At 41.0% G+C, this 27,604-nt stretch overlaps 1 protein-coding gene across 1 annotated transcript; it reads left to right on the plus strand.

Moving 5' to 3' along the window:
• The first annotated feature begins 109 nt into the window (after positions 1-109).
• LOC122335385 (sodium bicarbonate transporter-like protein 11) lies at positions 110-23,468 on the plus strand. The gene is given in 24 exon segments (XM_043233227.1): positions 110-167; positions 3,449-3,499; positions 4,085-4,195; positions 4,901-4,944; positions 6,150-6,369; positions 6,528-6,609; positions 7,573-7,696; positions 8,430-8,617; positions 9,575-9,598; positions 9,811-9,899; positions 10,013-10,138; positions 11,207-11,320; positions 11,412-11,456; positions 11,459-11,543; positions 12,519-12,565; positions 12,715-12,735; positions 13,625-13,817; positions 15,011-15,117; positions 16,056-16,221; position 16,285; positions 17,180-17,349; positions 17,431-17,626; positions 22,563-22,732; positions 23,350-23,468. Coding segments are annotated over 24 exon segments (2,478 nt in total). The 5' UTR covers positions 110-130; the 3' UTR covers positions 23,417-23,468.
• Positions 23,469-27,604: the final 4,136 nt, after the last annotated feature.

Here is a 27,604-nt window from a genome sequence, read left to right on the forward strand (position 1 = left end):
TCTAGTCACTGATAGGCACTGAGACCCAGAGGCGGAGGAAAGCTCTCAGACTGAGGTTAAAGGTAGAGCCGTGAGCAGACACACAGGAAACTTTGTGAGAGGGCGATCCGCTGCACTTCTGACCAAAATCATGGAAAGCCAAGAGCTGCTTGATTTTGCGCCGAACGGTAAGTTGAGCTGTGTTTTGTCAACTCTGGGAACTTCCAGACTTGCAGCTGGATGCTGGGATAGTCTTGCTCAGTGGATGGAGACTGGGATTAGTTTGTCTCCTTATTGCTCACTTGCAAAGTCATTTGCTCGGTCTGAACTTGCTTGGGCTGGAGAAGAAAAGGCTTCCCTTTTTAATCCGTTTGAAAGGATTGTGCATCAGCGTCGATTCCTTTTATTTAACAATCAACACTGTATATTGTAAAGTAATGATGAACATTTAGAAAAATCTATAAAAAGAGGCAGACAGTAACACTTGTTTTTTTTCTCATTATTTTTGCGTGCTAGTTTTTGCTATGTCACACCATAGGACACACGCGACAGACATCAGGCATATGCATTATTTTATTACTATAACTATTATCACAGAAGAATCATCGATATATAATTTAGCATATTCGTTCTGTCCATCCTTAAAGAACAGTTTTAGGGTCAGTTGCACTTTAATGTTTTTCCTGAGAAAGGCATCACAAAATCTATATCCTAAAAATCACGTTTTTTTGTTGTTTTTTTTTAAAAGGTTTGTTTTGCTCACCAAGCCTGCATTTAATTGATCCAAAATGCAGCAAAATCAATCCTATTGGATTTAAATGATTTATTTTTTATAATACAAAGGTGCACTTTTCCTTTGTATTTGATTTACTAAAAATTGTCTCTCTCTCTCTCTCTCTCACACACACACACACACACACACAGCATGTAGCTCTAGCATCCTTAAATGCAAATATCCGCTGGACCAGTTCTAGACTCCAAAAGAATTGAGGAGGAAGATATTTAACCTATACCAGAAGTCAAATATAAAAACAATACTTCACTGTACCGATAATAATAATTCATAATAATACACAACACAAAACAATAAAACATGTAAGGCAGCAGAATTTGATATTGCAAGTCAGTTTTAATACCCTTTGAGGTGTATAATACTTACTTTCGGTACAAAATCCATTCACGACTTGAAGATGTTTTGACCAAACATCCACGTATACCTTTTCAGGAATGACGGCCTGGCTGTTAAATATGACGCGGGTAAATCTGCTAAATTGTTCAGCGACTCATTGCTATGATCGACGCTGATAATGGAAGACAAGCCAGTGTTAAAATAAAGCTTCGCATTAAGCCATGCCTAATACATCTGAAGTAGCAAAACTGCAACAGTGACAGCAGTTTATTTAGCTCTTCTTGCTGTATATTAGATCAAATAAACGCAGGCGCGTGGAGCAGAAGAGACTTCTTTAAAAAGAAAGTGGATGGATGACGTGTTATAGAGGTGCAGGTCAGGCATATACAGTCTTCCAGACGCTCCTCGTCTTTTCCTTACTTATTTACATATTTGCTTGTTCGATCTTTGCATATCCAATGCAATTTCACACTTGCGAGAGTGATTAGCCGCGATTAGCCTCGTGCCTACGGCCTAATACGGTCATAACAGGCTCTTTCTCTTGCGATATTGCGTTATTATTTTCTTTGGCTGCTTGCTGCAGATGCCGTCTCTGGAGCTTAAGCTGTGTTGAACGCAGAACGGCGCTCTGAGGCGTCTAGTAAGGACTCTCAGAGAGCGTTTTGTCACACACGGCGTGGATGTCCAGCCATTAGAGGACCGGAGCGGCCCGAGGGCTGATGGGGTCCTGGAGCGTAACCAGAAATGCCCATCTTTCCTCGAATCCCGTCCAGCTGGGAGCATTCTCAGGCAAGCATCTCCAAAGAAAATCCCCAAGACCTTGTGATTTATTTAATATTTAGCAAGCATTCCTGTGCGACAAAATGATCATTTGTCACAAAGATATAACCGAATCAATTTGCCCAAGCCTGAGGTGTTACGATCTGCCCTGAGGCTCAGAGTCTAATGTGAAGACTGTTATAACAAAGCAAGTTATCTGCTAAATTAAAGATGGCGGGGTGATGGTGAAGACAGCGGCCATCGGAGATAGAAACACCGTGTGCTGAGAATATCCTCCAGCTCGTGATATGATTTTTGTGCAGAGAATGACCTCTTTATCCCATCCGCCCTGAAGAAAATATGTGGCCGTAAGCCTTCCATGCATGACGCTGTGAGGGCTGGGATAAATTGGATGAATTTCAAAGATGGGAAATTTCCATGAAATGCCAGTCTCTTTGAGGGCCTGGAATAAGTGTTAGGGTAAAAGTCAGGGTCCTGAATTTATAATAGTGGCTCATGACTGCTCTACACTCTATTGCCTCTCTTCAGTATCATAATAAAACTTGCTGCAACTGTTCAAAATTGACATTTATATATCATATGAAAGCTGAATGAACAGGCTTTCCACCGATGCGTGGTTTGATAGGATTGGACGATATTTGGCTGAGATTTTGCCAATCACGTATCAAAAAAAAAAAAAAATGTAAATATAAAATTGTCTTTGGAAGTGTAATACAATAAAAATTACTTTTGAAACAATGTATGGTAATTTATAAGCAGTCCAAGAAATACTACAGTAATATGTGAGCAAAACCCAGCACTCAGTTGCTAGTTACCGTTGAGTTTTATGGAGTTCTCAGCGTGACTTAGCACTTAGCTAATCGGTATTAGCATGTAGCACTCCTAGCATGACTAACATGTTTGAATTCCGGTTTGCTAACGTATATGAGAAAATCCAGCTCCCATGTCTATACGATGTTCTGATGTAGAGATATAGCTCTTGCTGAGCGGTTGCTAAAGGTACGGTGTCTGGTTACTAGGGAGTGGCTTAGTGATGATATTATAAAGGATGTTTGTCAGTATTAATGATATAAACCAATCCCCATGTCTCTGTGACGTTCAGATTTGAAGATATGCCCATTTGCGTTTGGGTTGCTAGGTTGCTTGATAATGGTTGCTAGGGCATGGCTAGCAAGACTCTATGGACAAAAATGGACAATTGTCTTTTTTTTTCTTTTCTTTTCTATTTTTTAATACTCCAGTGTTTATTATAAATGCACATCATGTTTTTATTATTCATCAGCAACATCCTGTAACCTGTCACACATGAGATAAAATTACCTGGGCAAGAAAGAAGCATCTTAATTTCCATTCAAAAATATTTTTTTGATGTTAGAATTTAAATATAAGAATGAAATATTGTTTCGTGAGATTGTAAAACCCCGATAAGATAAACCTTTCCTCCTTTAATTGAATTGTGATGTAGGCTAATTCTTCTTCAGAGCGCTGAAATTAACTTCACACCTGCGCACCTCGAAATACACGTAGAATTGCATTTGCATGACAATGTTTCTTCCACAGACGCTTCATCGCCAGGCCAGACGAGAAATGGCCACCTGTTCCAGAGGACGGGTGAGAAATGAACATTATTTAAATAAGATTTACCGTGCCGGGTTCGCTTAGCGACAGACAAACCAAAGGGGTTTACGAAGGCTGAGATCCGACTGTAAGAGAAACGTCTTGAATTTATTAAACATAAACGGCTCGAATTCGCAACGCGCACAGTGAATAGCATCAAAACCGAGTAAACAGACTTCACAGCATCTCCAAACATCTGCGGCCTGCGAGAATTTATTGGGACGGCTATGGTTATATCGCTCATGTGCCTGCTTTGGGGCCTTTTTTTTTTTTTCGCGAGGCCATGGGTGCATTGTGTAGCTTTAACAGATGGTGCATATATTTTTTTGGGGATGCATCTGCAGTCACGCCATAAATAGCGTTAAATAAATATTTCTACGCCCGAGATGGATACGAGCGTGATTCATTGAACGGGACGCGAACACCTCTCAGCCTCCGTACGCAAACGCTACATTTCATCTGCCAGCCGCGAAAGGTCACGTCAGACCCAGTTAGGCAGGGAAATGAGATTATAATAATCATCTTAGAGCTAAGAAAGGCCTGCTTAAGGAGCTCTATTGTGACATGTTGATTTCTCAGAGCTGCGAGAAACAGAGGACGGCGGGGAAGAGCGCCCGAGGAAACGAGGCGCTCTGGACGTCCCGGCGGACACAAGTCACTACGAGACGAACGTTCAGCCGAGCATCTCAGGTCAGAGCGCTGCTTTGGATCCGTGCGTGCGTGCGTGTGTGTGTGTGTGTGTGTGTGTGTGTGTGTGTGTGTGCGTGTGTGTGCGTGTGTGTGCGTGTGTGTGCGTGTGTGTGCGTGTGTGTGCGTGTGTGTGTGTGTGTGTGTGTGTGTGTGTGTGTGTGTGTGTGTGTGTGTGTGTGTGTGTGTGTGTGTGTGTGTGTGTGTGTGTGTGTGTGTGTGCGTGTGTGTGTGCGTGTGTGTGGGCGGCTCAGATGAGATTCTCTTTGAGAGTGCTTCAAAAATCTCAAAATAAAATCATTGTGATTGTTGCCCGAGGTGTCGACGGATCCGTCTGCAGCAGCTCTGCCTCTTCACAAATTCTCTGTGTTCACTTCGGGCCTTAAAAACAATCAGTATTGTTTTCATATTTGGGCTGATGTGTTTACGGCGCCAGAGGAAGCCGGCTGTGCCAGGTCTTATTCTAAGTGACTGTGGTGTCAGGGTTCAGGGACGCGGTGCACTTCCGACGTGTCTGTGCCGCAGACTCAGAGACTCTTTGACTATTTATAACCAGCTAGACATAATACTGAGAGTTCAGGGCTCCCAGATAATGAAGGAAAACACATCTTCTGGGAGGCCTGGCTCTGTGGTCTGTCCTTCAAACTCATGCATCCATGTAACAGCACAGGGGTTTTAACAATTTATCATTTTTCCTCCTATGAATAGACGCTGGTGCTTCAGGATTTGGACTTCTACATACATCAAGAAGAGTAAGGCTTTCTTACTGAGGCTCTTTCATCATTTACATCCGTTGTTTAATTGATGTATTTACGGCTGGGCTGCCTCAGATGCGCATTTCTCTACTTTTTTGTGGTCTGAAGTTATGAGATCGAATTCATGAATATTATATGCATACACTTCTACTGTTTTTTTTATAGAAGTCTTGCTCGCCACGGATACATGTAATAATACAATAATGTGGAATAATATTATAATTTAAAAAACTGCTATTTCAGCTTTTTATAATGAATTTTAAAGCTGAATTTTCAGCATCATCTTTCAGTGTCACGTGATCCTCCAGAAGTTATTTTAATATGCACAATATTAAAGTTTTTACTGTATTTTGGACAAATAAACAACCTTGGGGAGCAAAAAACTTAAAAATGAAAACATCACAAATCCTACTTTTTCCAAACTACTGAAAAAAAAAAAAAAAAAAAAAAATATATATATATATATATATATATATATATATATATATATATATATATATATATATATATATATATATATGTGTATATATATATATAATTTTTTTTTTTTAAATAACAAAAAATAATTAAAAATGCAATGCAAGTGTAAAAAAAAAAAAAAAAAGCAAAAGATACTTAAAAATTAAAACATTATAAATCCTACTTTTTCCAAACTACTGATAAACAAAAAACCCCAAAAAAAACTAAAAAACAAAACATATATATATATATTTTTAATGTATTTATATATATTTATGTATTTATATGAAGGAAATGACAAAAAAATCTTTTGATTTAAAAATAATATTATCATGAATAATTCCAGTTGTTTTAAATTAGTTTTTAAAACTATTATATTAATTAAAATAATATAATGTTGTCTTGTGTCTTTAACGCATATATGTACATTTATAGCTTTCCATATTCAATAAGAAAACAACAAACAATACCATTAATAATATGTAATTTATTTTAGTGAATTGGTTTGTTCGGACCAAGTTGTGTTTCCAAAAAATCCAAAACTTCAGTCGTTCAGAATCAGTCGTTGTTTATCTAATAATGTTTCAAGCACTCAAATGCACTCCTATGCTGCCATAAGCAAAGCCGATGGGTTCGCTTGGAATAAAAGTATTGCAGATGCTTTATGAATTGTTTTAAACGCTTGATTCAAAGACGACCCCGTTGCCAAGCGACCCCTTTAGAGCTCTTCTTTCTCGCTGCAGTATGTGAAGTTGGTGAATTTCCAGGAGGAGGTGAGAGCTCACCGGGATCTGGATGGCTTCTTGGATAAGGCCAGCATCCTGCTGGACGAGAGGGCGGCCTCCCTGGACGAAGTGCTGCGCAGAATGCTGGAGCATGTGGCCACGGACGGCCAGGGCAGCTGCAATGCGGAGGAGGTCATGAGTGCTCTGTTCACAGACGCCGGAGGACAGGAGGCCAACGGTGAGCAGGGGGCCACCGGCCCTCAGGGGCCACGGGTCAGCTGGTCTATCAGTCCAGAAATCCAGGGCAAACCCTCAGAGGACGAGCCTACTGGAAGACCCGCTCCCTCTAAAAAACAAGGAATGTGTTTTACTGTATTTTCTCTCTCTCTGTTGAAGTTCATCTGTTGACTGAGACCATTCAGGGAGTGACGGCGACCGCCACAGGAGTTCGCTACCAGCAGTCCTGGCTCTGCGTGTTGTATGTAGACCCGAATCATCAATAAATGAGCACGTGAAATGCATTTTTTATATCTAAGACTATTTTTGAACCACAGCCATATGTAGTGCAAATGTATGTTTTTCCCAGTCAAGCGTACCTCTTTCCACATCTCTTTCTGACCATTTTAAGCCTCTAATACATCTAACACATCAATGTAGTGCAATGTTAAAGCATTTAGGTACTCTATGGTACCGCCATAAAAAAATAATAATTGCATCTACAGTAAAATTACTTAAAGCAATTTATTTAACTGGTTAGGTTTGGAGTAAGTACTTTTATATGCTTTTAAGCATTCTCTTCTACTCACCAAGGCTGCATTTATTAGATTTAAATAAAAAAAACTGTAAAAATGGTAATATTGTGAAATATTGATAAAATATCAAGTAACTGTTTTTTTTTTTACGTATTTAAAATGTTGACGTATTTATGGAACCCATCGCGTTTGTGGTAAGAAGATTTTTATTTAGCAAGGGTGCATTTTTCAAAGCATCAAAAACTAAAATATTAAGCAGCGAGATCAACATTGATTATAATAAACAAATAACGTGAAATGTTTTTTTTTGAGCAGCAATCCAGCATATTACAGTGATTTCTGAAGACTGAAGAGTAATGTTTGTGAAAATTCTGTTTGGATCATAGAAATTGTAGTGATATTTCACAATGCTTCAGTTTTTATCAAGTAAATGCATCCTTAGTGAAACTTAAAAATTATGTATATATTTATATAAACACTTTCTGCTGCCAGTTTATATTTTAAAGGTCATGCACCATATTTGTAATAAAAAATATCAACTAAGATTTTAAAATGCACATATAAAATGCATGCACATTTATTGGCTGATGCAGATAAAGTAATATCAGATATCTATCTGTCTATTTAATAATAATTCTATAAATGTGACCGTACACAAATCTGATAAAGCGTGCGCCCTCTGTGTTCAGCTGTAACGTGAAGAGTCTCCAGAGGCGCTGCGTCTGTGTTTCTCGTCTGGAGCGGCCGCAGAACTGGGGTGTGAACTGCTGCGAGGTCCGCTACGTTATCCTCATCCTGGCCCCGCCGCGAACAGTGAGAGTGACAGAAACACACGTTCTTATTATAACTGATGTCTGCTAATTTGCAATTGTTTCACACCGTGTCAGCTTTTTAAATCTGAAGTGTTGCTTTCAGCCTCTCAGATCTACGTAAAAGGCCCTGCGTGTACGTTTTTGATTCTGCTAAAGCATGCAAATGGCATGTTTGCAGATGTGTAAAAACATGCTAAGTTCACGTGCTTGTTTGTCTGTAAAACAGTGCTGTAGTTATTCTTCTTTGAAAGCGTGAACCACCTCCTTGGGTTGCCAGGTTGGCGGAAAATAAAGCATTTTTCATTGCAGTTAAATTGTAACAGCGCGTTCATATCTGTTGGTTGTCGTCAATCTGGCAACCTGTGTGCTTAGGAAGTCTTAGGAAGAGATGCCGGGAGAACATAACCACGTCCTATATTTTAAATTTGACATGCAATACCTAGTTTAACCACTAGTTGTCAATCCTACGTACAGCTCCTTTAAAGAAATAATTCACCCACAAATTTAAATTATGCAATCATTTGCTCACACTCGAGTCCAAATCTGTATGAATTCATTTGTTCTGCCAATAAGAAAGTGGGTCACCATTGACTCCCACAGTATTTTTTTCCTACTATGGAAGTCAATGGTGACCCAAAACACTTTTTTCAAAATATCTTCCTTCGTGAATTTGGAACTACTCGAGTTTGAGTAACCGATGACAGGATATTCATTTCCTCTTCCACACCCTGCAGAAAAGCACAAAGAGCGCGCGTGTAGAGCTCGGCCGCACGTTCGCCACCTTGTTCTCAGACATCTCGTTCAGACAGAAGCTCCTGGAAACCAAGACCCAGGACGACTTCAAGCAGGAGCTGGTGATTCAAAGGCAGCGGCTCTCCACACGCCACCCAGACCAACCCACCACGGCAACAAACCGCTCAAGGTCTGGGGCATGTAAATGACTTGGTCCACCAATTATCTGCTCAGTCTGTAATGTTGGCTTTCTCTGTGGGCCGTGAAGTGCGCTCTTCACACACCGCCCTCAGACTGTACTGCGCTGGCTGTGCAACCGTCACAAAACTCATCATTTTACCATTACTGAGTCTTACATTGGATCATTTATCCAAAAAAAGGCTTTTTATTTATTACCTAAAGAAGCCTTTTGGTACAAAAACTATTAGCCTAAATGATAAACATGATTAAAAGCAGATACACAAATTATATATGAATACAGTATAACAACATTACAAATAAAGTCAATAACAGCAATATTCAGGTAATAGGTGTAAAATTAAATACAGATTACTCTTTCTTAAAGCTGTGTTGTTCAATCTGGTTTCTTTCTCAACTTTTTACATTCACTTAATATTAGTGCTATCGAATCATTCATTGATCACTCAATATATGTGTATACGTAAATATATAAAAACACATGCATATATATATATATATATATATATATATATATATATATATATATATACACACACAAATAAAATGTATAAAATTGTACCCAACAGATAAAATCATAAAACATATTGGAGCCATATGAATATTGCAAAAAATTATGCTGAAAATGCTGCTTTGATGACAGAAAAAAATAGAAAGCAGTTATTTTAAATTATAATAAAATGTTGCGCAATAACTATTTAATTACTGCTAATTAAACATGTTACTTCAGCATATTCTGTAACTGTTAAATCATATTTTTCCCTTGACCTCCTGAAGTCGATGATCTGCATTCATGTAAATGTTAAGCACCTTGTTTCGCTGAACATCGGATGGTTTTTTTAAAAATGACTCGATTTTCACTTTTCACGGCCTCCCTCCTCGTAGTAAGTGTACGCTGCATTGCGTCACTGGGATTATTCACACATTTCCTGCGGTGTAATTGTTTCAGAGATCCGAGAACAGATTTTCCATTATATACCGCACAATAAGAGATACAACATTTCGTTTATTCTGATGTGGCATCTGGATCACAAACACATGACCATTTTCCATCGTATTTTACAACACTATTTTGTTGCTGTTAAGGTTTACGCGTTTATGCACTTAGGGTTTCGTGAGCTCTGCGTTTACGTATTCGAAAAACATCATCTTCCTATTTTTGCACTGCTAAATCTCCTTTCATACCCAGGTAAAAGACTTCCTCCGAGCGGGTCGTGGCATTTATGAAGACCTGTGCCGCAGGCTCCCGCTGTACCTGTCGGACTTCACAGATGGTGAGTCCCTGTTTCCCTCAAGGCTCTGGTTGACTTTACCTTGACTAAAAATAACAGAAGTCTTTCTGCCGCTCGGGCTGAGATGTTTGCATCTGTGTGGCTTCTCTCCTCAGGTATTCTGGACGCTAACAGATCTTTGCTGAAGTACAGCACCACCGCCATCTTCCTCTACATCGCCATCCTGCTGCCGGCCATTGCGTTCGGCTCTCTGAATGACGAGAGCACGCGAGGAGAGATAGGTCTGTGCTCGAATGATAAAGTTAGATGATCATCTCTCCTGGACCATCGCGGTCCAGCTGCACTCTTAAAAACATAGTCTTTCAACATCTCTTGAACAGTTCTCAAAAGAACCGTTTCGTTCTTGGAACAGTTTTAAAAATGGAACCAATTACTAGAAGAATAATTCTACTTTAGTGTAAAAAAAATCTGATACTATAAAGAACCTTTTGTGGAATGCAGTTTTTTTGGTTTTTCGTTTTCGATGCCTTTTCGAACCCACAATTTTGGGTTACTTCTAGTAAACTTTTCCAACTTTTTCTGTGCCTCTTCATGCGTCCGTGATTATAATTTTTTCGTGTGTGTTTGCTCACATGGCCAAGTGCGATCTCAATCTGAAGATTTGCTGTAAAAAGTGGCTGAATACTCGCAGACATTTTGTGGAATGTAAAACTTTTACACTCTTGTGAAATAAAGCTTCTTCACTGGCGTTAATAGTTCAGTCAATAACCGCTCACGTCCCGCTTTCCCTTGCACAAAAGCTTCTTTACAGTGGAAAAAGATTCTTCAGATTTCTAACTCTTTCCCTTCCAGCTCTATTTATTTACTTATTCATTTGTTAGCCAGCGTTTTTGATCATTTTCAAACGTTTCGTGGCCCCCAGAATGTTTTGCTGTACGTGCATCTGAACGTGCATTTTGCCAAAACAAAGAACAAAGCCTGTGCTTTTAGACAAAACCGAATCTAGCTTTGTGCAGTCGATATTTGATTGTGCGTGAGTTTTATTGAAAAAGCAAAACGTAGATGGAGTGGATTGCTCCGTCAACACCACCCAAGCTTCGCTTTCATTCGTTAACATTATGCATTTGATTTATATGCTCTTTAATGTTTGATTTCAGCATTATTTTACACATCCATATGCTTCTTTCTGCTTCTTTTGTGTATGTTCTCTGCTTCATCTGTGAACTGATCTCTGAAAGGTTCTTTGAGAAACCAAAAATTGTTCTTTGCTTTAAAAACACCATTGCTCTGGTTCTCCGCTGAGGCCTTTGTTTTTAAGTCTTCCTGTTTGTTTGACCTGTTCTTTGCAGATGTACAGAAGACTATAGCCGGTCAGTGCATCGGAGGAGTGATTTACTCTCTGTTCGCTGGCTCTCCTCTGGTCATCCCTCTCACCACGGCACCTCTAGCCATCTTCATCAGCAGTGCTGTATCCCTTTTACAAATAAAGTTGAGCTGACCGTCTCTCTCAGAGCCCTTTACGGTTGTTTTCTCTCTTTTGTTTGTGCACTGCAGTGATCAGAGGCATCTGTGATGACTATGACCTTGATTTTTCTGCTTTCACGCCTGCATCGGCCTCTGGAGCGGTCTGTTCCTCATACTGGGAGGCATCTTCAATGTCAGCCTGTTTATGAAGCTCTTTAAGCGGTCAGTGTTTATCTGACAGGAATGTGATGTTACTCATTTATACGGACTCGTATTTTTTCAACCTGTGATGTTCAGTAGGACCGGGCGTGAAGTAGATAAATAGAAAAATAGTTTGGTGGTAGGAGGTGAGTGGCTGTTTGAAGACATTCACAACATGACCTTGAACAACTGCACTGTAAAAAAATTTCATATTTTAAATTTGATATTTTAGCTGTCATTTAAATAACAAAAAAATTTAAGTTAGCGCAACTAAAAAAATTTGTTGAAACAACTAGTGCACTACAGTTTGTATTTAGCGTACTAAACAAATTGCAAAATGCTGCATGATATGGCTTACTGTGTTTATCCAACCACAAAGACTGTTTAGTTTAGTTATAGTTCACGTATATAGTCTGCCTCGATGCATGCATCCCAGTGAAGCACAGAACTGTGTTTTTTATGCATGATCCGCTGTTTTTTAGCATCTCTAAGCAGCTTGGGATTACAGTAAATGCTTCTCCACACAAAGCTTAGTTTTACTGTTAATTTTTGACTGAGGCACAGAAAGCGTATCCTGAGATCAGAATACTATAAAGATTGTTTTTCCGTGGTTTGGGTCAGCATGCAACCAGCTAATAACCAGGTAGCAACCACCTAGAACCCCCTAGTAATCTCAAAGCATGTAAAACACCAAAGCATCAACAACCTAGTATTGATGGAGAGTTTTACACGTGCACCTCGCTCATTTGCTTGTGAAAATGTAACAATCTAGCCGTCTTGTATTGATGTATGAAATCTCCTCAGGCAGACGCCACATTCTGCTGTGGCCTCTCTCTGTAGCATAAACATCCATCATAAATCTGTGCTGTCCTGTCGTGTGTGTGGTAATCTCTGTTCGTGGCGTGCCTTGATTTTGTTGTTATGTCTTGGTTTGTGCTCTGTTGCTTTGATAAAAGGCGAGATGAGTTGTTCACTGTGTGCCGTGTGTCCTCTCAGCTCCACAGAAGAAGTGATCGCTTTGTTCATCTCCATTGCTTTTGTGGGTACGCTTTGAAAGGCGCCATGAAGAAAGTAAGTTCGGAGCTCTCGTATGTAAAAAAAGCGACCACAGACTTCGCTGAAACACGTATCCAAACTAGAGCAGCCTTGTAATATCTCAGAAATAAATCGAACAGCGAAGGGAGTGAGAAAGAAATGAAAATGACTCGTAAGAGTATTGTTGAGGATGTTTCCGTTTGGTATGGTTTAAAGGGATAGTCTACCCAGAAATGAATCATTTACTCACCCTCATGTTGTTCAAATCAGTATATGTTGCTTCAAAAGTAATATAAAAGATATATAGAGTTACATAAAAGTTACTTGTTTTCAGCAAATAATTGGTGCAATATTGGAAAAAATGATGTAGTATTTATTGAGCTTTTTCAATAGGGTTAATTTTTATAGTGTTTTTGTGTTGGTACCTTGGCTGGTTTAGGCCATCAATATAACGCTAAAACCGTCCCTGTCTAAACGAACAATTCATTGATTCATTGATTCAAAATGACTGATTCATTTAGAAGTGAAGCAGCTGGCTGATTTTACGAATGGACCATTGAATCATCGACGTGATTCATTCAAAAACAGATTCATTCGTGCGCATTATATAACATTTACAATCACGGTTGCACATATATTATAAAATATTATAAAAACGTGCTGTTTGCGTGATGTTACTTAACTTAGTAAATATCAAAAACGAAAAACCACACAGTGATATTTTGCTTTACTATCTTTAATTACTATCTGCATTCTAATATGATATTAAATGCTTTTGTTTTGTTATTTTGCAAAGGGAGTGACATACTCGATAATGTCAGCTCGCATATCGGCAAAACATCTATTATGATAATATCGCAGAGGACCATTATTGCACACCCCGGTAATAACGTAAATTTTGGCACCTGTGTCCGTTCACTTTCACTGAACGGAAAAGAGCAGCATGAACGTTCTGCCGAAGATCTCTTTAATGTTTCAGAAAAATCAAACCATTTAATTGCACACTGTTCTTTTTAAGAATACATATTTATTTAATTGCTGTCCGCCGTATCTCTCTTTTCCCTCAGTATTTCATAAATATTACCATGGCCTTGCACTAGTCAACGGAAGCACAGCTGAACTTCATCGGCTGGGTGTGATACTTGTGAACGGATCAGAGAACAGAGGCGTCCTGTGCACCAGAGACTGTCCTATTCTCTGCCTGCTGCTGATGCTGGGAACACTGTGGCTGGGCTATGCCCTCTTCCTCATCAAGAGAAGGTAACTGTAACTCACGTTAGCTGCTACCGCTTGGTCATCTGATCTTACGTGCGTCATTTAAACTAAATTGGTTTAATACGGAATGACTTGGCTTTACAGAGAGGAAATAAAACGGTTAATCACGGTCATATTACTATGGAAGCCTGCTTTCAATACTGAATACAAAAAAAGGTACTGGCGACATTTTAGCTCACAGTTCTGTATTTTTCGTAGCACTCTCTGGTATCAACTTAATTGAGTTACTAAGTGGAAATTTTGAGATGAAAACTGGAAAATAACGTTGCAATTCTGAGAACTGCAAGACATAAAATTGCAATTATTTTTTCTTAGAGTTTATATCTTTCAATTTAGGCTACTCTTCTTGAATTGAGAGTTTATATCTTACATATTTTTCCATAGGACTGTAAGTTTATATGTTATACAAGAGTTGAGTCAAAATTGTGCAATAAACTCGCAGAGTTCTTATGTCGGTTATGATGAAAAGAAAAATGAAGAAGTGCAAAAACTGAGATAAGATAACAACTGCTGGACAAAAATCAAAATTGTAAGAAAAAATCAAGTCAGAATTCAGACTTCCTCGCCATTTTGAGTTTTCTGACTTATATAAAATTGTTGAGTTTACAAAAGTCAGAACATCGTGTAAAGAGATCGAAAAAACAAATTTAATGATATAATAATAGGCTAATGATGATGATGATGATGTTGATGGCGAAAACAACAATAATAATATACAATTATTATGGAAAAAGATGATGAGTTAATGGAAACACAGCTATTACACACAGCATATTTCCAACATGATAGAGCATTAACTTTTAGCAATAATCACCAGATATTTTAATTCTGAACCGCTATCAGCGTAATAAAAAATGTGCCAGGGCTCACGTATTGAACCTGTGTCTACTCAGCGGACGTTTCTCTTTGAAACTGTGCAGTAAGGCACGTAAAAACAGTGTTACACAAAACGTGCACAGAGGTACATATGTGTAGGTCGTTTTCGCAATTACAGATTTACTTATTACTGAGAAAAAAAACATGTGAGTTTGTGTCATGCAATTCTGAGAAAATTCAGTATTTTAAGAAGAAAGTCACAACTGCACGCTAAAAACAGTTACTTTTTCATTTAGTGGCGGAAACTGGCTTCCGTATATTACTCAAGGTTTACGTTATCTGCTCTACTCTTTCTTTTTTAGCCCATTCCTGCATGCTAAAGTCAGGGAGGTGGTGTCCGACTGCGCCTTGCCGATATCTGTGCTCATCTTCTCCTTTGTGGGCTCCTACCTGTTCGTGGACATTAAGCGTGAGTTATCATCACAATTGTCACAAATAGACCAGGTGCTAGGTTATTTCATCTCGCAATAATGTCGAGCGTAATAATTGCAGTAATAATATGCATAATAATATGCAACTTGTCAGAACTCCATCAGAACATTTTCTCATCACTTACCTGCCATAAAATCATTCCAGACCTGCATAAATTTCGCAAAAAGGAAAGAATTAGCAGGATATTTAATGGAAACTAAGGCTGTCGAGTTTGAAAAAGAGCAGCATTAAAGTAGTACATGTACACAGTGTGCTTTATAAGGCATTGTGTTATGAATAGATTGAAATTTATTTATTTATTTTTTTCATTTAAATAGAACAATATTTTAGCATCTTCATATAAAAATACAAAGTGAAAGAAAATATACCCTATTTGTTGTTATTAAACATTACGTCGACATTTATTATAGCAGGATCTGTAGGATTCTTTTTAAATGCTAATATTTAAAGTTAAATTAAATCATTGCAATCGAAACGCACACTAATAAGTTAAATTGTGTTCGTTTACCGGCATTTTAGAAGTCACCAATAACCAATGTCACCGAAAAATGCAAGTGTGCCATGGATTTATTATCGTAAAATCTTAAAGTGTATCAAATCTAAATCTAAAATTTTTTAGATGGTCCAACCAATGCATGTGTGAGTCTCAGGTTCGTATGGGAAGGGAATTGTCTAACAATAATTATTATTATTTAAAAGATATGACTTTTATTATATTCCATTGCTGCTATATTGCATGCTATTACAGTCTTTGATTCAAATCTGACACCTCAACCATTGCCGTTGACGTCACACCTTTCACGGTTCACTTTGAGACGATATGTTTGAATGTGATTGAAAGCTTCTAGGTATTTGCCGAATCGTCATCCATCTGGTGAACCATGCCTTCAATTTTTCCAATATGTTGATCCACAGTTCCAGCATTCAACTACCAGAATGAAGCCCTATTCAAAGTAGCGGCTTTTGACAGGCTGACGGGGATGAATGTGTTAAGTGCATGTGGTCTTGGCTTCCTCCTCGCCTTGCTCATCTTCATCGACCAGAACATCGTGGTGTCCCTCACCAATGCCCCAGAGAACAGGTATCCATGCAGAAAATCAAAAGCTATTTCTATCAACAGTGTCACATTTGAAGTTTTTGCGAGAGTTACTTTTGAGATGAATTTAATTAGCGACCTCGCTTAGTTTAATGTTACGTTTATGCTTTTTCGGGTTTTCAAAACAAAAAGGGCAAAATGCATGTTTTTGGCAGGGCATCCTCTGGTAAAAATCCCATTTTAGAGGCTAAACATCATATTATTTGGTTGTTTAAATCTGCAGACATGAAAAACAACCCACGGCAACGACAAAACCACAGACTTGGCAACAGTTTCAACATCGGTTAATACAATGGGACTGAATACATATAAACGATATTTGTGCTATTTAACACATTTAATTATTGAAGGTTTGAGTCATATTCTGTGTTTGAGAGATGCTGAATCTATTTTTGCGTGGGATGACTAAATGCATATATATATATATATATATATATATATATATATATATATATATATATATATATATATATATATATATATAGATTTATTTGTAGTCAAAATGATCAATTTTTCTTTGATGCCAAAAATCATTAGGAAAATAAGTAAAGATCTTGTTCCATGAAGACATGTTGTACATTTCCTACCCTAAATATATTAAAACATACTTTTTAAGTAATATGCACTTTTGAAAACTTCTAAATTCAGTGTTCTCACTGTTTATATTTTTTGCATCCTCTGATAAAATAGTCTCCAATAGTTGTCTCGCTCTAAATATTGCACATCAAAGGATATATAAATCTCAATTTAAAAAAAAATGACCTTCATAACTGGTCTCGTGCTTCAGAGTCACATCTTTGAGTTTAAACAAGCCTGTTTTCATGCATCTACTCTATTTGCCAGAGTGGCGTTTTTTTGGGGGATCAGCGAGCCGTCGTTCACAGTGTCAGTTCAGTCGTGGGATGCCGTATGATCTCTTTTGGTGTGCGTGCGTGTGCTTCAGACTGCGAAAGGAACGGCGTACCACTGGGACCTGATGCTCTCTGGGTTCATCAACATCCTGATGTCGGCGCTGGGCTTACCGTGGATGCACGCCGCTTTCCCGCACTCCACACTGCACGCGTCAGCTGGCGCGGGTGGAGCAGCGCGTGGAGGAGGACACCTCTACGAAACGTGACCGCAAGCACCTACGGAACATGATGCTCGGGTGTGATCAGCTGGAGCCGTAAAACACGTCCTTCTGTGTTCCTGCAGGATAGTCAGCGTGAAGGAGACGCGACTAACCTCGCTGGCTGCCAACATCCTGATTGGTTTGTCCGTGTTTTTGCTGCCAGTTCCTCTTCAGTGGATACCCAAACCCGTTCTCTACGGCCTCTTCCTGTACATCGCCCTCACGTCTATTGACGGAAACCAGATGTGCGACCGTATGGCCCTTCTGCTTAAAGAACAAGTACGAGCCTTGAGAGCCAGTAGTAATCATTTATATCGTGTTGAACACTAACAAGTCTACGCTTTAGTCCACTTTAGTCATTAGGTTGTTTAAACCTGCAGAAATGAAAAACAAAGCACGGCAAAAATGCATTCATTTAGTCCACTTTAGTCGTTCTGCTAACTAGAAGTAATTACATGTCAGCTAATTCTCATTTATTTGCAACTACATGTTTACTAACTCTCAGAGTTGACTGTTAGAGTTTAGGGTTAGCAGAATAAGTTGACATATACATATGTAAAGTTTCTGATAGTATGTTGTATGTTGAAGACCCAAGTAAAGCATTAGAAGTTATTAAGCAGTCTGCTAATACTCTGAGTGCTAGTTGACATGATGTTACTGTTAGTAGAATGTTTTAAGTGGGCTATCGGTGTAAAATGTTACAATTTTTAATAAATTTCAGCAAGGGTGCATAAAATTGACCAAAGTGACAGACATTTATAATAATAATAATTCTGTTAGGCTGAACTTTCTATTTATAAAAAAAATATTTTGCATGATTTACAGCACAACCGTTTTCAGAATTACAGAATAATAATCAGAAATGTTTCTTGAGCGGTAAATCGGTATATTAGAAAGATTTCTGAAGGATCACGTGACGCTGAAGACTGGAGTAATGATGCGCATCACAGCAATGAATTACATTTCACACTATTTTATATACATTTGAACTTGTTTTAAGATCAAATAAATGCATCTGTGGTGATCATAAGAGACTTTCAAACATAGTAAAAAACGTACCAAACACATACTTTTAAGAGTAGAGAAGAATTATTCATTTTAGCAATTAATTATTAATCCATGTTCGGGCGCGAGCTGGACATAGGGAACAACATTAGGACTTTTTTCTGGTTGAAACCATTTTTTCATTTAAATATGAAAGAAAAAACATACATTTTAGAAATATGTTCTTAGGCCAATTTGTGCTCCGCCATTATGTGGGGAAATTCTCCACTGGCGGCTGTTCAGATGAACCATAAACTCATAAAAGCAGTCCACGAGTGTCAATGTATATAAAGAGCCCCATCCATTACAGCTCTGTAATACAAGCAGTTCAACACACTGTAACTTAGTTCATTTAAAAGCTGTACGTTTTCTGTGTGACTTTTTGACCTCAATCCAAGTCTCCAGATCACTCAGTATTTATCAGGGATGCATCATTTATTGTGTGTGTGTGTGTGTGTGTGTGTGTGTATATATATCTCATTACACTGTACTGGAGTGAGGGACCATGTGTGGTTATAAAGCATCTTTTTTGTTTTTGAATCCCAATCTGTTTCAAAATAATGCAGATTTACAAGTTTAAAGCCAACATGAAAGCACCAGCAGCAGATTTTAAAGCAATGTGATGAATTTCTGAGGGAAACCAGTTAAATCTGAGATTTTTGTACTGACAAGACACATCAAGAGTCAAACAGTGACGTCTCACTGGCCCATAATTCAACTCTTCATAACGGTGTGTTTATTGGAGCACTCCACGTCTTTGGAAACATTCATCCAATTCCCCCAGAGTTAATAAGTTGATTTTTACCGTTTATGAATCTATTCAGCCGATCTCCGTTCTGGCGATAGCACTTTTAGCACAGTTAGCTGATTATATCTGTCACCAAGCCAGCAGAGGGAGCTCTTACCCCTGGGTGATCTGCGATCACTTCCTCTGCTGCTACTTCCTGTTCCAGGACTATAAAAACTGTAGCAAGCCACTCACCTGCAGGTTGCATTGTTTCGCCTGTTCTATTGTTGGTTCTCGAGTTTTCCTTAGTCTTTGTTTTCCTGGTTTTGACCCTGTCTGTTTACTGTTTCTCTGATCGTTTGCCGCCTGACCTGACCTCCGCCTGTCTCTGGATTTTGTTATTGCCTCGCCTCCTATATATCTGTTAGCCCTGTTCGACGCCTGCCTGTTATGACCATGCCTTCGTTTAATAAAAGCCTGCACATGGATCCGCACGCCTCAGACCGTTCCTTCGTGACAGAATGCAACCTCACACCAGGATCCAGCGGCTTTTCACCCGAACCATGGCCAGGTATGCACCTTGCAATGTCTTTGCTAACCCTCAAGCAGGGCACCCGATCACTTGAGGATTATACTCAGGAATTTCTGGACCTGGCTTACTTCTCTGATTTACCGGACTGTTTGCTAATTGAATTTTTCACGAGGGAATAAATCAGCCACTCAAAACACAACTTGTTCAAGAGGGTCCACGTGAATCACTTGCACACTTTATTGAGTTTGGTTTAGTGACTGTGGGGTCAGCTCTCACGTTGGGTATTATGGAGGAAGAAGACACTGCATTTATTCCCAAGATGGCCGCCTTCCCCGAGCCGCTGCCCAAGATGGCCGCCTTCCCGAGCCGCTGCCCAAGATGGCCGCCTTCCCGAGCCGCTGCCCAAGATGGCCGCCTTCCCGAGCCGCTGCCCAAGATGGCCGCCTTCCCGAGCCGCTGCCCAAGATGGCCGCCTTCCCCGAGCCGCTGCCCAAGATGGCCGCCTTCCCCGAGCCGCTGCCCAAGATGGCCGCCTGCCCAGAGCCGCTTCCCAAGATGGTCGCCGCCTGCCCAGAGCCGCTTCCCAAGATGGTCGCCGCCTGCCCAGAGCCGCTTCCCAAGATGGTCGCCGCCTGCCCAGAGCCGCTTCCCAAGATGGTCGCCGCCTGCCCAGAGCCGCTTCCCAAGATGGTCGCCGCCTGCCCAGAGCCGCTTCCCAAGATGGTCGCCGCCTGCCCAGAGCCGCTTCCCAAGATGGTCGCCGCCTGCCCAGAGCCGCTTCCCAAGATGGCTGCCGCCTGCCCAGAGCCGCTTCCCAAGATGGCTGCCGCCTGCCCAGAGCCGCTTCCCAAGATGGCTGCCGCCTGCCCAGAGCCGCTTCCCAAGATGGCTGCCGCCTGCCCAGAGCCGCTTCCCAAGATGGCTGCCGCCTGCCCAGAGCCGCTTCCCAAGATGGCTGCCGCCTGCCCAGAGCCGCTTCCCAAGATGGCTGCCGCCTGCCCAGAGCCGCTTCCCAAGATGGCTGCCGCCTGCCCAGAGCCGCTTCCCAAGATGGCTGCCGCCTGCTCAGAGCCGCTTCCCAAGATGGCTGCGCCTGCCCAGCGCCGCTTCCCAAGATGGCTGCCGCCTGCCCAGTGCCCGCGCCTCGTGCAGAGCCTCCAGTGCCCGCGCCTCGTGCAGAGCCTCCAGTGCCCGCGCCTCGTGCGCCCCGTCCACTGCCCGCGCCTCGGCGCCCCGTCCACTGCCCCCGCGCCTCGTGCGCCGCCTCAAGTTATCCCACCACCCCACCACCCTTGCCACACGTCGACGATGGATCCCAGCAGCCCCTGCACTCATCCTCTGTCCTCCACCTGGAGCTCGCCACGGGTCTGCCAGTCTCCATCGCCGCCGTGGGTGAAGGATCCCTCACTTCATCGTCCCGCCTCCGAGCCCCGGACTCCACCTCGGCTTGTAGACCCGTCGGCTTCCTTAGGCTCCTAGCTCCCTCCGCTCCACCATGCTCCGTCAATCCACCAGCTCCACCAGGCTCCATCGTCTCTCCGGCTACGCCTTGGTCGGTCGATCGTCGACCATCCGTCGCCTCCTCAGATTCCACTCCTCCAGCTTCGCCTCATCCCTCCATCCCTCCGGCTCTGTCAGGCTCCTCCCTTCCCCCGGCTCCACCTCAGTCCTCTGTCGCTCTGGCTCCGCAGCGTCCTTCTCGTCCCCCGTCTCCGCATCAGTTGCCGAAGCCTGTGGCGTCGCCTAGGACCTCCAGCGCCTCAACGTCACCTTGGCTCTTCGGCTCTCCACCTCCGCTTCAGTCTCCTCCGCCACCTGCTCCGCCGCCATCGGTCGGCGCCATGGAGTCGATGGCTGTTCCTCTTCCATGGCTCCTCCCTCCGTCGGCTCCACTGTTGACCACCATAGCTGGGCTCTGGATCACCTCCCGCTCCGGACTCCTGTCTTCTCCCTGGCTCCTCCTCCGTCTCTTCCTCCCTGGACTCCGTTTGCTGACCCCTCCCGGAACCCCTCCCAAGCTCATAGTGTTTTTGTTTGTTTTATGGAGCGCCAGGAGTCGCTCCTAGGAGGGGGGCTATGTCACCAAGCCAGCAGAGGGAGCTCTTACCCCTGGGTGATCTGCGATCACTTCCTCTGCTGCTACTTCCTGTTCCAGGACTATAAAAACTGTAGCAAGCCACTCACCTGCAGGTTGCATTGTTTCGCCTGTTCTATTGTTGGTTCTCGAGTTTTCCTTAGTCTTTGTTTTCCTGGTTTTGACCCTGTCTGTTTACTGTTTCTCTGATCGTTTGCCGCCTGACCTGACCTCCGCCTGTCTCTGGATTTTGTTATTGCCTCGCCTCCTATATATCTGTTAGCCCTGTTCGACGCCTGCCTGTTATGACCATGCCTTCGTTTAATAAAAGCCTGCACATGGATCCGCACGCCTCAGACCGTTCCTTCGTGACAATATCGGCCTTAAATTGCAATTTTTCAATTCCCGCCCATCTTAGTACACAAAATAACTACAGAAGAGTTAAGTTTTAAATAGGAAAATGATCTAAACTCGTTGGTCGTCTTTGAACGCGATGCTACTGGTCTAATTGGATTCAATGATCTGTGCTAAGCTATGCTAAAAGTGCCATCGCCAGACCCGGAGATCGGCCGAATAGATTCAAAAACGGTAAAACCCAAATTATTAGTTGGAGAATGAGCCTGTTTCCAAAAAAAAGTGGAGCGTTCCTTCAAGATCAAGCATCGTCTGTGTCATGCCTTGCATAAACCGCCATCTTTCTGCTGGAAATGCTTCTCGGTTCCTCCATCGAATGGGCATTTGGAAAAGTAAACAAGATTATGTTAGCTTTCTATGTTGACTAATACGAACCAACACAAATCTGTCACTGATCATTCTCATCTCGATCTGTGTTCCCAAGACGTCGTATCCACCCACCCACTACATCCGCAGAGTGCCGCAGAGGAAGGTGCATTATTTCACAGGCCTGCAGATTGTTCAGCTGATCGTCCTGTGTGCGTTTGGGATGTACCCTCTGCCCTATATGAAGATGATCTTCCCTTTGCTCATGATCATGCTCATTCCAATAAGGTACGCAGCGGTTTTTATATCAGAGTGTCACTATGCTTTCAGAAAAATAGGTACAATGCTGGCAACGAGGTGGCATGGTATACTAGTACATCATTTTGACCTTTTTGTTTTACCCCTAAATGGTGCATATTAGTGCCTTAAACGTACATCTTGAACATTTTGTTTATTGTATGTGTGCATAACATCCGTCAAACAATGCAGATTTGCTATATTTCCTATATTTCATTACAGAAAAAGGGTCAGGCAACATACTTGACCACAGAACCAGTTTTAAGTAGCACTGGTATATTTGTAGAAAAAGCCCACAATACATGCATTTGGTTGGATTTTTCTTTTATGCCAAAAATCAGTAAATAACATGTTCCATGAATTTTGTACATTTCCCAGCGTAAATGAAGTAATATGCATTGCTAACAACTTTGTTTGGACCTCTTTAAAGGCGATTTCCTCAATATTTCTTGTGCCCCCAGGTCCCAGTTTTTCAAGCTGTACTCAGCCAGATATTGTCAGATCATAACAAACTATACATCAATGGAAGACTTTTAAAAAAAGAGCCTTACGACTGGTTTTGTGGTTCAGGGTCACATACGTGCCATAACATAACGTTTTCTTCGCAGGAACTACTTGTTGCCGAAGATTATTGAAGCAAAGTACCTGGATATCATTGATTCTCAACACATGTAGGTGAACAAATAAAAAAGGGACCGTTCAGAAACATTAACGCTTGTAAAGTTCAGGAAAGAGTGCATTTCCTATTCGTGTTCTTGTTAGAAAACGTGTTTTTCTGGCCGTGATATGTGCCTTCAGTGTGTTCTGAATTCATTCTTTGTACAACGGTCCATGACATTTTTTATTTATTTATTGGAATCATAAACTCTTTTCTTTTTCCTCCCATGATTCTCAAGTGTCTCTTTGTTCAGTCACAGCATGTATCTGGCACTGGGGTGTGTTGTGAACATTATTATTATTTTATTTCGCTATCTGAAACTGCACACGCAGAAATATTTGATCAAACAATACAGCAGATCAAACACAAAACACAATCTCAGCACATCTCATTCAGAGCTTACTCTTCTTTAACTCTCTGATGCTGGCATCCACTGAAGACAGATCTTTAAAATCACATACTCACCAACACAACCTTTGATTCCTACCGTATGATTGTTCTCTTTAAAGGTGCTTGCTTTCTGCCCATTATATAAAATATGCATTTTCAATGACTGATGAAAACTATGAAAAATCTACCATTATTCTCTATTGCGTTGGAAAAATATTACATTAGTGCATTGGGACCAATTATATTTCTGTTTTGATATAAAGAATATAATTATTTAATAGACTTCATTGCATCAGAGAGTTACAATAATCATTCTTACATTTACTTTTTGAAACCAAATGATTTTTTCATGCCCTTTTTAGTAAATTAACACCTTTATTCAGCAAGTGTGTATTAAATTGAAAAAAATTGATAGCAAAAACATTTATAGTATTCTTTTCAACAATGTTAAAATACAGCTTAAACCCAGCTTCATAACACACCTAATCGGAATATGCAGTTTTTTCAACATGTTGCTAAATCCTCCTAGAAACATGTTAAAATCATAGAATGTAAAAAAACACGGATGTGGTGTTTGTGACATCACCCGTAGTTTTCTGGAGACCGTTTTTGAAGCTCAAAGTGGGCGGAGCCGGCAGTCGCCATCTTGGAATCGCTTCACCGCGCTTCACTCTTGGAAAATGGGAAAATGGGCGGGAACTTATTGGTGAAGCCACGCCCCCTTGTTCGAAAGTGGTGACAGCGTCATCAATCCACCTATCAATCAAGTTGCCACGCCCTTAATTATACAGAACGTTAAAGTTTAATATCATTTAAACGGATGAGTTCTAAAAAAATTAACCTGCCTTACAGATAGATATCTGTACAGACCAAAGCCACTTTTTGTACCAGGCTGTAAACATATTTTTTTCTGCTGTAAATTTGGGCGTTTTAACATGGACTGACTCCTTTTTGGAGCCTGCCTCTAGTGGTCAGTGGATGTACTGCAGTTTTAGTCACTTCCCGAGACAGACCGCTTTGGTTAAAACATGGTAGAAAAATGCTAGACCCATGCTAAACATGCTAGCAACATGCAAAATCACGCTAAGGGTGACATCTTGGCAACCTGTGCTAAAACATGTCACTGAAGTAAAATCTTCAGACTTTTCAAAGTTATTTAAAAACTTTCAAGCAAGGCTTTGTCAAGCCGACATCAAAGTTTGTTTACAAACTTTTACCCATCTAGTTTAAAATACATCGTTCAAAAGCCCAGAGGCCCCGTAGACGTAGCTGCCGTGAGAACAGACAGACAATGACAGATGAAACGTACCTTTACTCCGGGTTAAAAGCGGGGGAAAGCACTACGATTGTTGTGCTGGAATGAGCAGCTTTGACATTCTACTAATCACATGCAGCTTGAAGGTGAGTCAAGCGAAGCAGCGCTTTTTGCCAGTTGTTCATCTCTTGACTTCGAGACAAACCACATGGAAATTTCTTTAATCCTTTATTTAGTCAGGCTCACACAGGTGATTGGATCTCTGCAGCGCTGCTCGAGGCTGGCGTCTTAAGAGACCTGCCTTTGATTACATGTAAACAGCTCCTCATCAGTCTGCAGTACACGAGGCCTCTTGACTCCTCCGAGCTCATGCTCGCCACTGGTGGGCTTTTATTCACGCGTTGCTAGGATACACAACTTTCGGATGAATCACAATCACGCCATTCTTAAAATCCACATTAATATTAAAAACGGGGCATCTAGAAGTTTGCGTGCGCTTGTCGAAGGCTGGGAGGTTTAATGTCAATCTATAGCGAAACTATTTGTATGCAGTGCATGTGGCGCAACAGATTGCAAGAAATGGTTTTAATGTCATTAATCCGCAGTGCAGAGCAGTAACTGATTACTGGATTCCAAAAATTAATAGATAATTGGATTAATTAATAGACTCAACTTTTCATTCACGGACCACGGGCATAATGTAAAGTCGATACAGAATTGATTTATTTAAGGTTTGGCTAAAAAAACTACACAACCAAGCAATTTTACAAACTATATTTGTATATTTGTAATCACTGACAGTAATCTATTCAGCAGTGCTAAACCCTAGCTTTTACAACTTTGATTTTTAAATTACGGTTTGCGCTTTACGGTCAAATTTCATGATATGAAATGTGATATTGGCAGATGCTGAAGTGCCCATTATACAGTAAATCAGTCCTTTGTGTCAGTATGCATAAATTAAATGAAGCATCAGCTTATTGTCCGGGATTTGTCATGCTGCATCCAGAATGCGTCGTTTACAAATGAAATAACGCGTATAGGGCGTGCTGTATTGTAAGTGTGTTACTTAACAGATTGCATACCGCATCCAATCATCATCCAGTCAATGACACGGACAAATTATATATGCAAATAGGAATATAAACCTTCACGGTGTCCGTTTGTGAATGAATAAGATTAATCGGTAACCCTCTGGAAATTATGGGCGGCGTCGATTGTGAAGAAAGATAACCCAGGTTTCCCTTTAGAATGAGCCGGGGTTAACTAGCTCAAGTGTTCAAAGCCTTACCGAGTCAGACCAGTACCAGAGTCATACAATAGCAGAGTGACTGAACACGGACTTAAATTAAAGATGTTATTCATTATTTATCTCCCCCTTCAGCCGTAACTCTCGGATCTCGTATCTGAACGCGTGCGGGGCTCCCCAGAGAGCTAAAAAACACATTTGCGCAGCCATTACGAGAAAGCCGTGAAATGAAAGAATGGATATTTAAATCCCTCGTCTCGTCCTAATTGCCCCCTAATATGCTGTTAATTTATTGCTTATTTTCATTCCGCTCGTTTCATCTCTGCGCTGATATCGATAAGCGGTTTTGATTCGATTTTTGGGCCTAAAAATCTCCCGAGCCAAACGAGCACAACAAATGACTCGAATTCTTCTTCGTTCCCCTTAAATTAACGACCGAGCGTTGAAACAGCCGGTTTTATTGTCTTCATCATAGTGGCCCGGGGGGCAATCAATAATCACAGAAATCTTCGCAGAAGTCCTCGTTCTTTGACGGTACGCACTCGTTATTTGTCTAAAATGATAAAGCGGCCGGCGGTGCGGATTCTTCATGTATTGTGCCAAATTGCAGCGTAACGCGGCGTTTCCAGAGTGCAGCCGCTATTAAGATCAGCGAAGTGATTTCAGCCTCTTTGTCGTGAAGAGACGTGGCACAAAATGGAAAGAAAATAAGCGTGACCCAGATTTTAAACAAGCCATATTTTAGCTCCCAAAATTCCCTGTTATTCTCTTAACGCGAGTACAAGCTATAGAGACGCGTTTTTTTGCCCATTTTCTTTTGTGTCGTAAGTAATACAAATTTAGGATTATTCACAGCGCATCGTCGGCGGCTGCATTGGGATCATTTACATAACTGCTCGCGGCGGGAGGAAAACATGTCATCAGCACCCCTCACCCCCTCACCTTCTCATCTCTGTATGGAAATGAACGCCTTAATCTTCCCCTTTGACATTCAACAGATAAGGTAATCAATGAAGCATGCTGTCTGTTTTCTCTCTCAGAGCAAGGTGTGTGTGTGTGTGTGTGTGTGTGTGTGTGCGTGCACTAAGTGCTAAAAGCTTCTGAGTCCTTGATGAATTCAGTCCTCTTGTGATTTCTGTTCGATTTAAAGTGCTGCACGCATAATAGATCACGGACCGCTTTCTTTATTTTTTTGGTTTAAATAGAAGATGCGCACAATACTCTTTAACAGATAAAGTTATTTTGAATTCCAATTGGCTGTCAACGTAGTACTACACGCATGGCGGTGCTGTTTCAAACGATAATCGCTTG

Source organism: Puntigrus tetrazona, unplaced genomic scaffold (assembly GCF_018831695.1).
Source record: "Puntigrus tetrazona isolate hp1 unplaced genomic scaffold, ASM1883169v1 S000000769, whole genome shotgun sequence".
Classification (NCBI taxonomy): domain Eukaryota; kingdom Metazoa; phylum Chordata; class Actinopteri; order Cypriniformes; family Cyprinidae; genus Puntigrus; species Puntigrus tetrazona.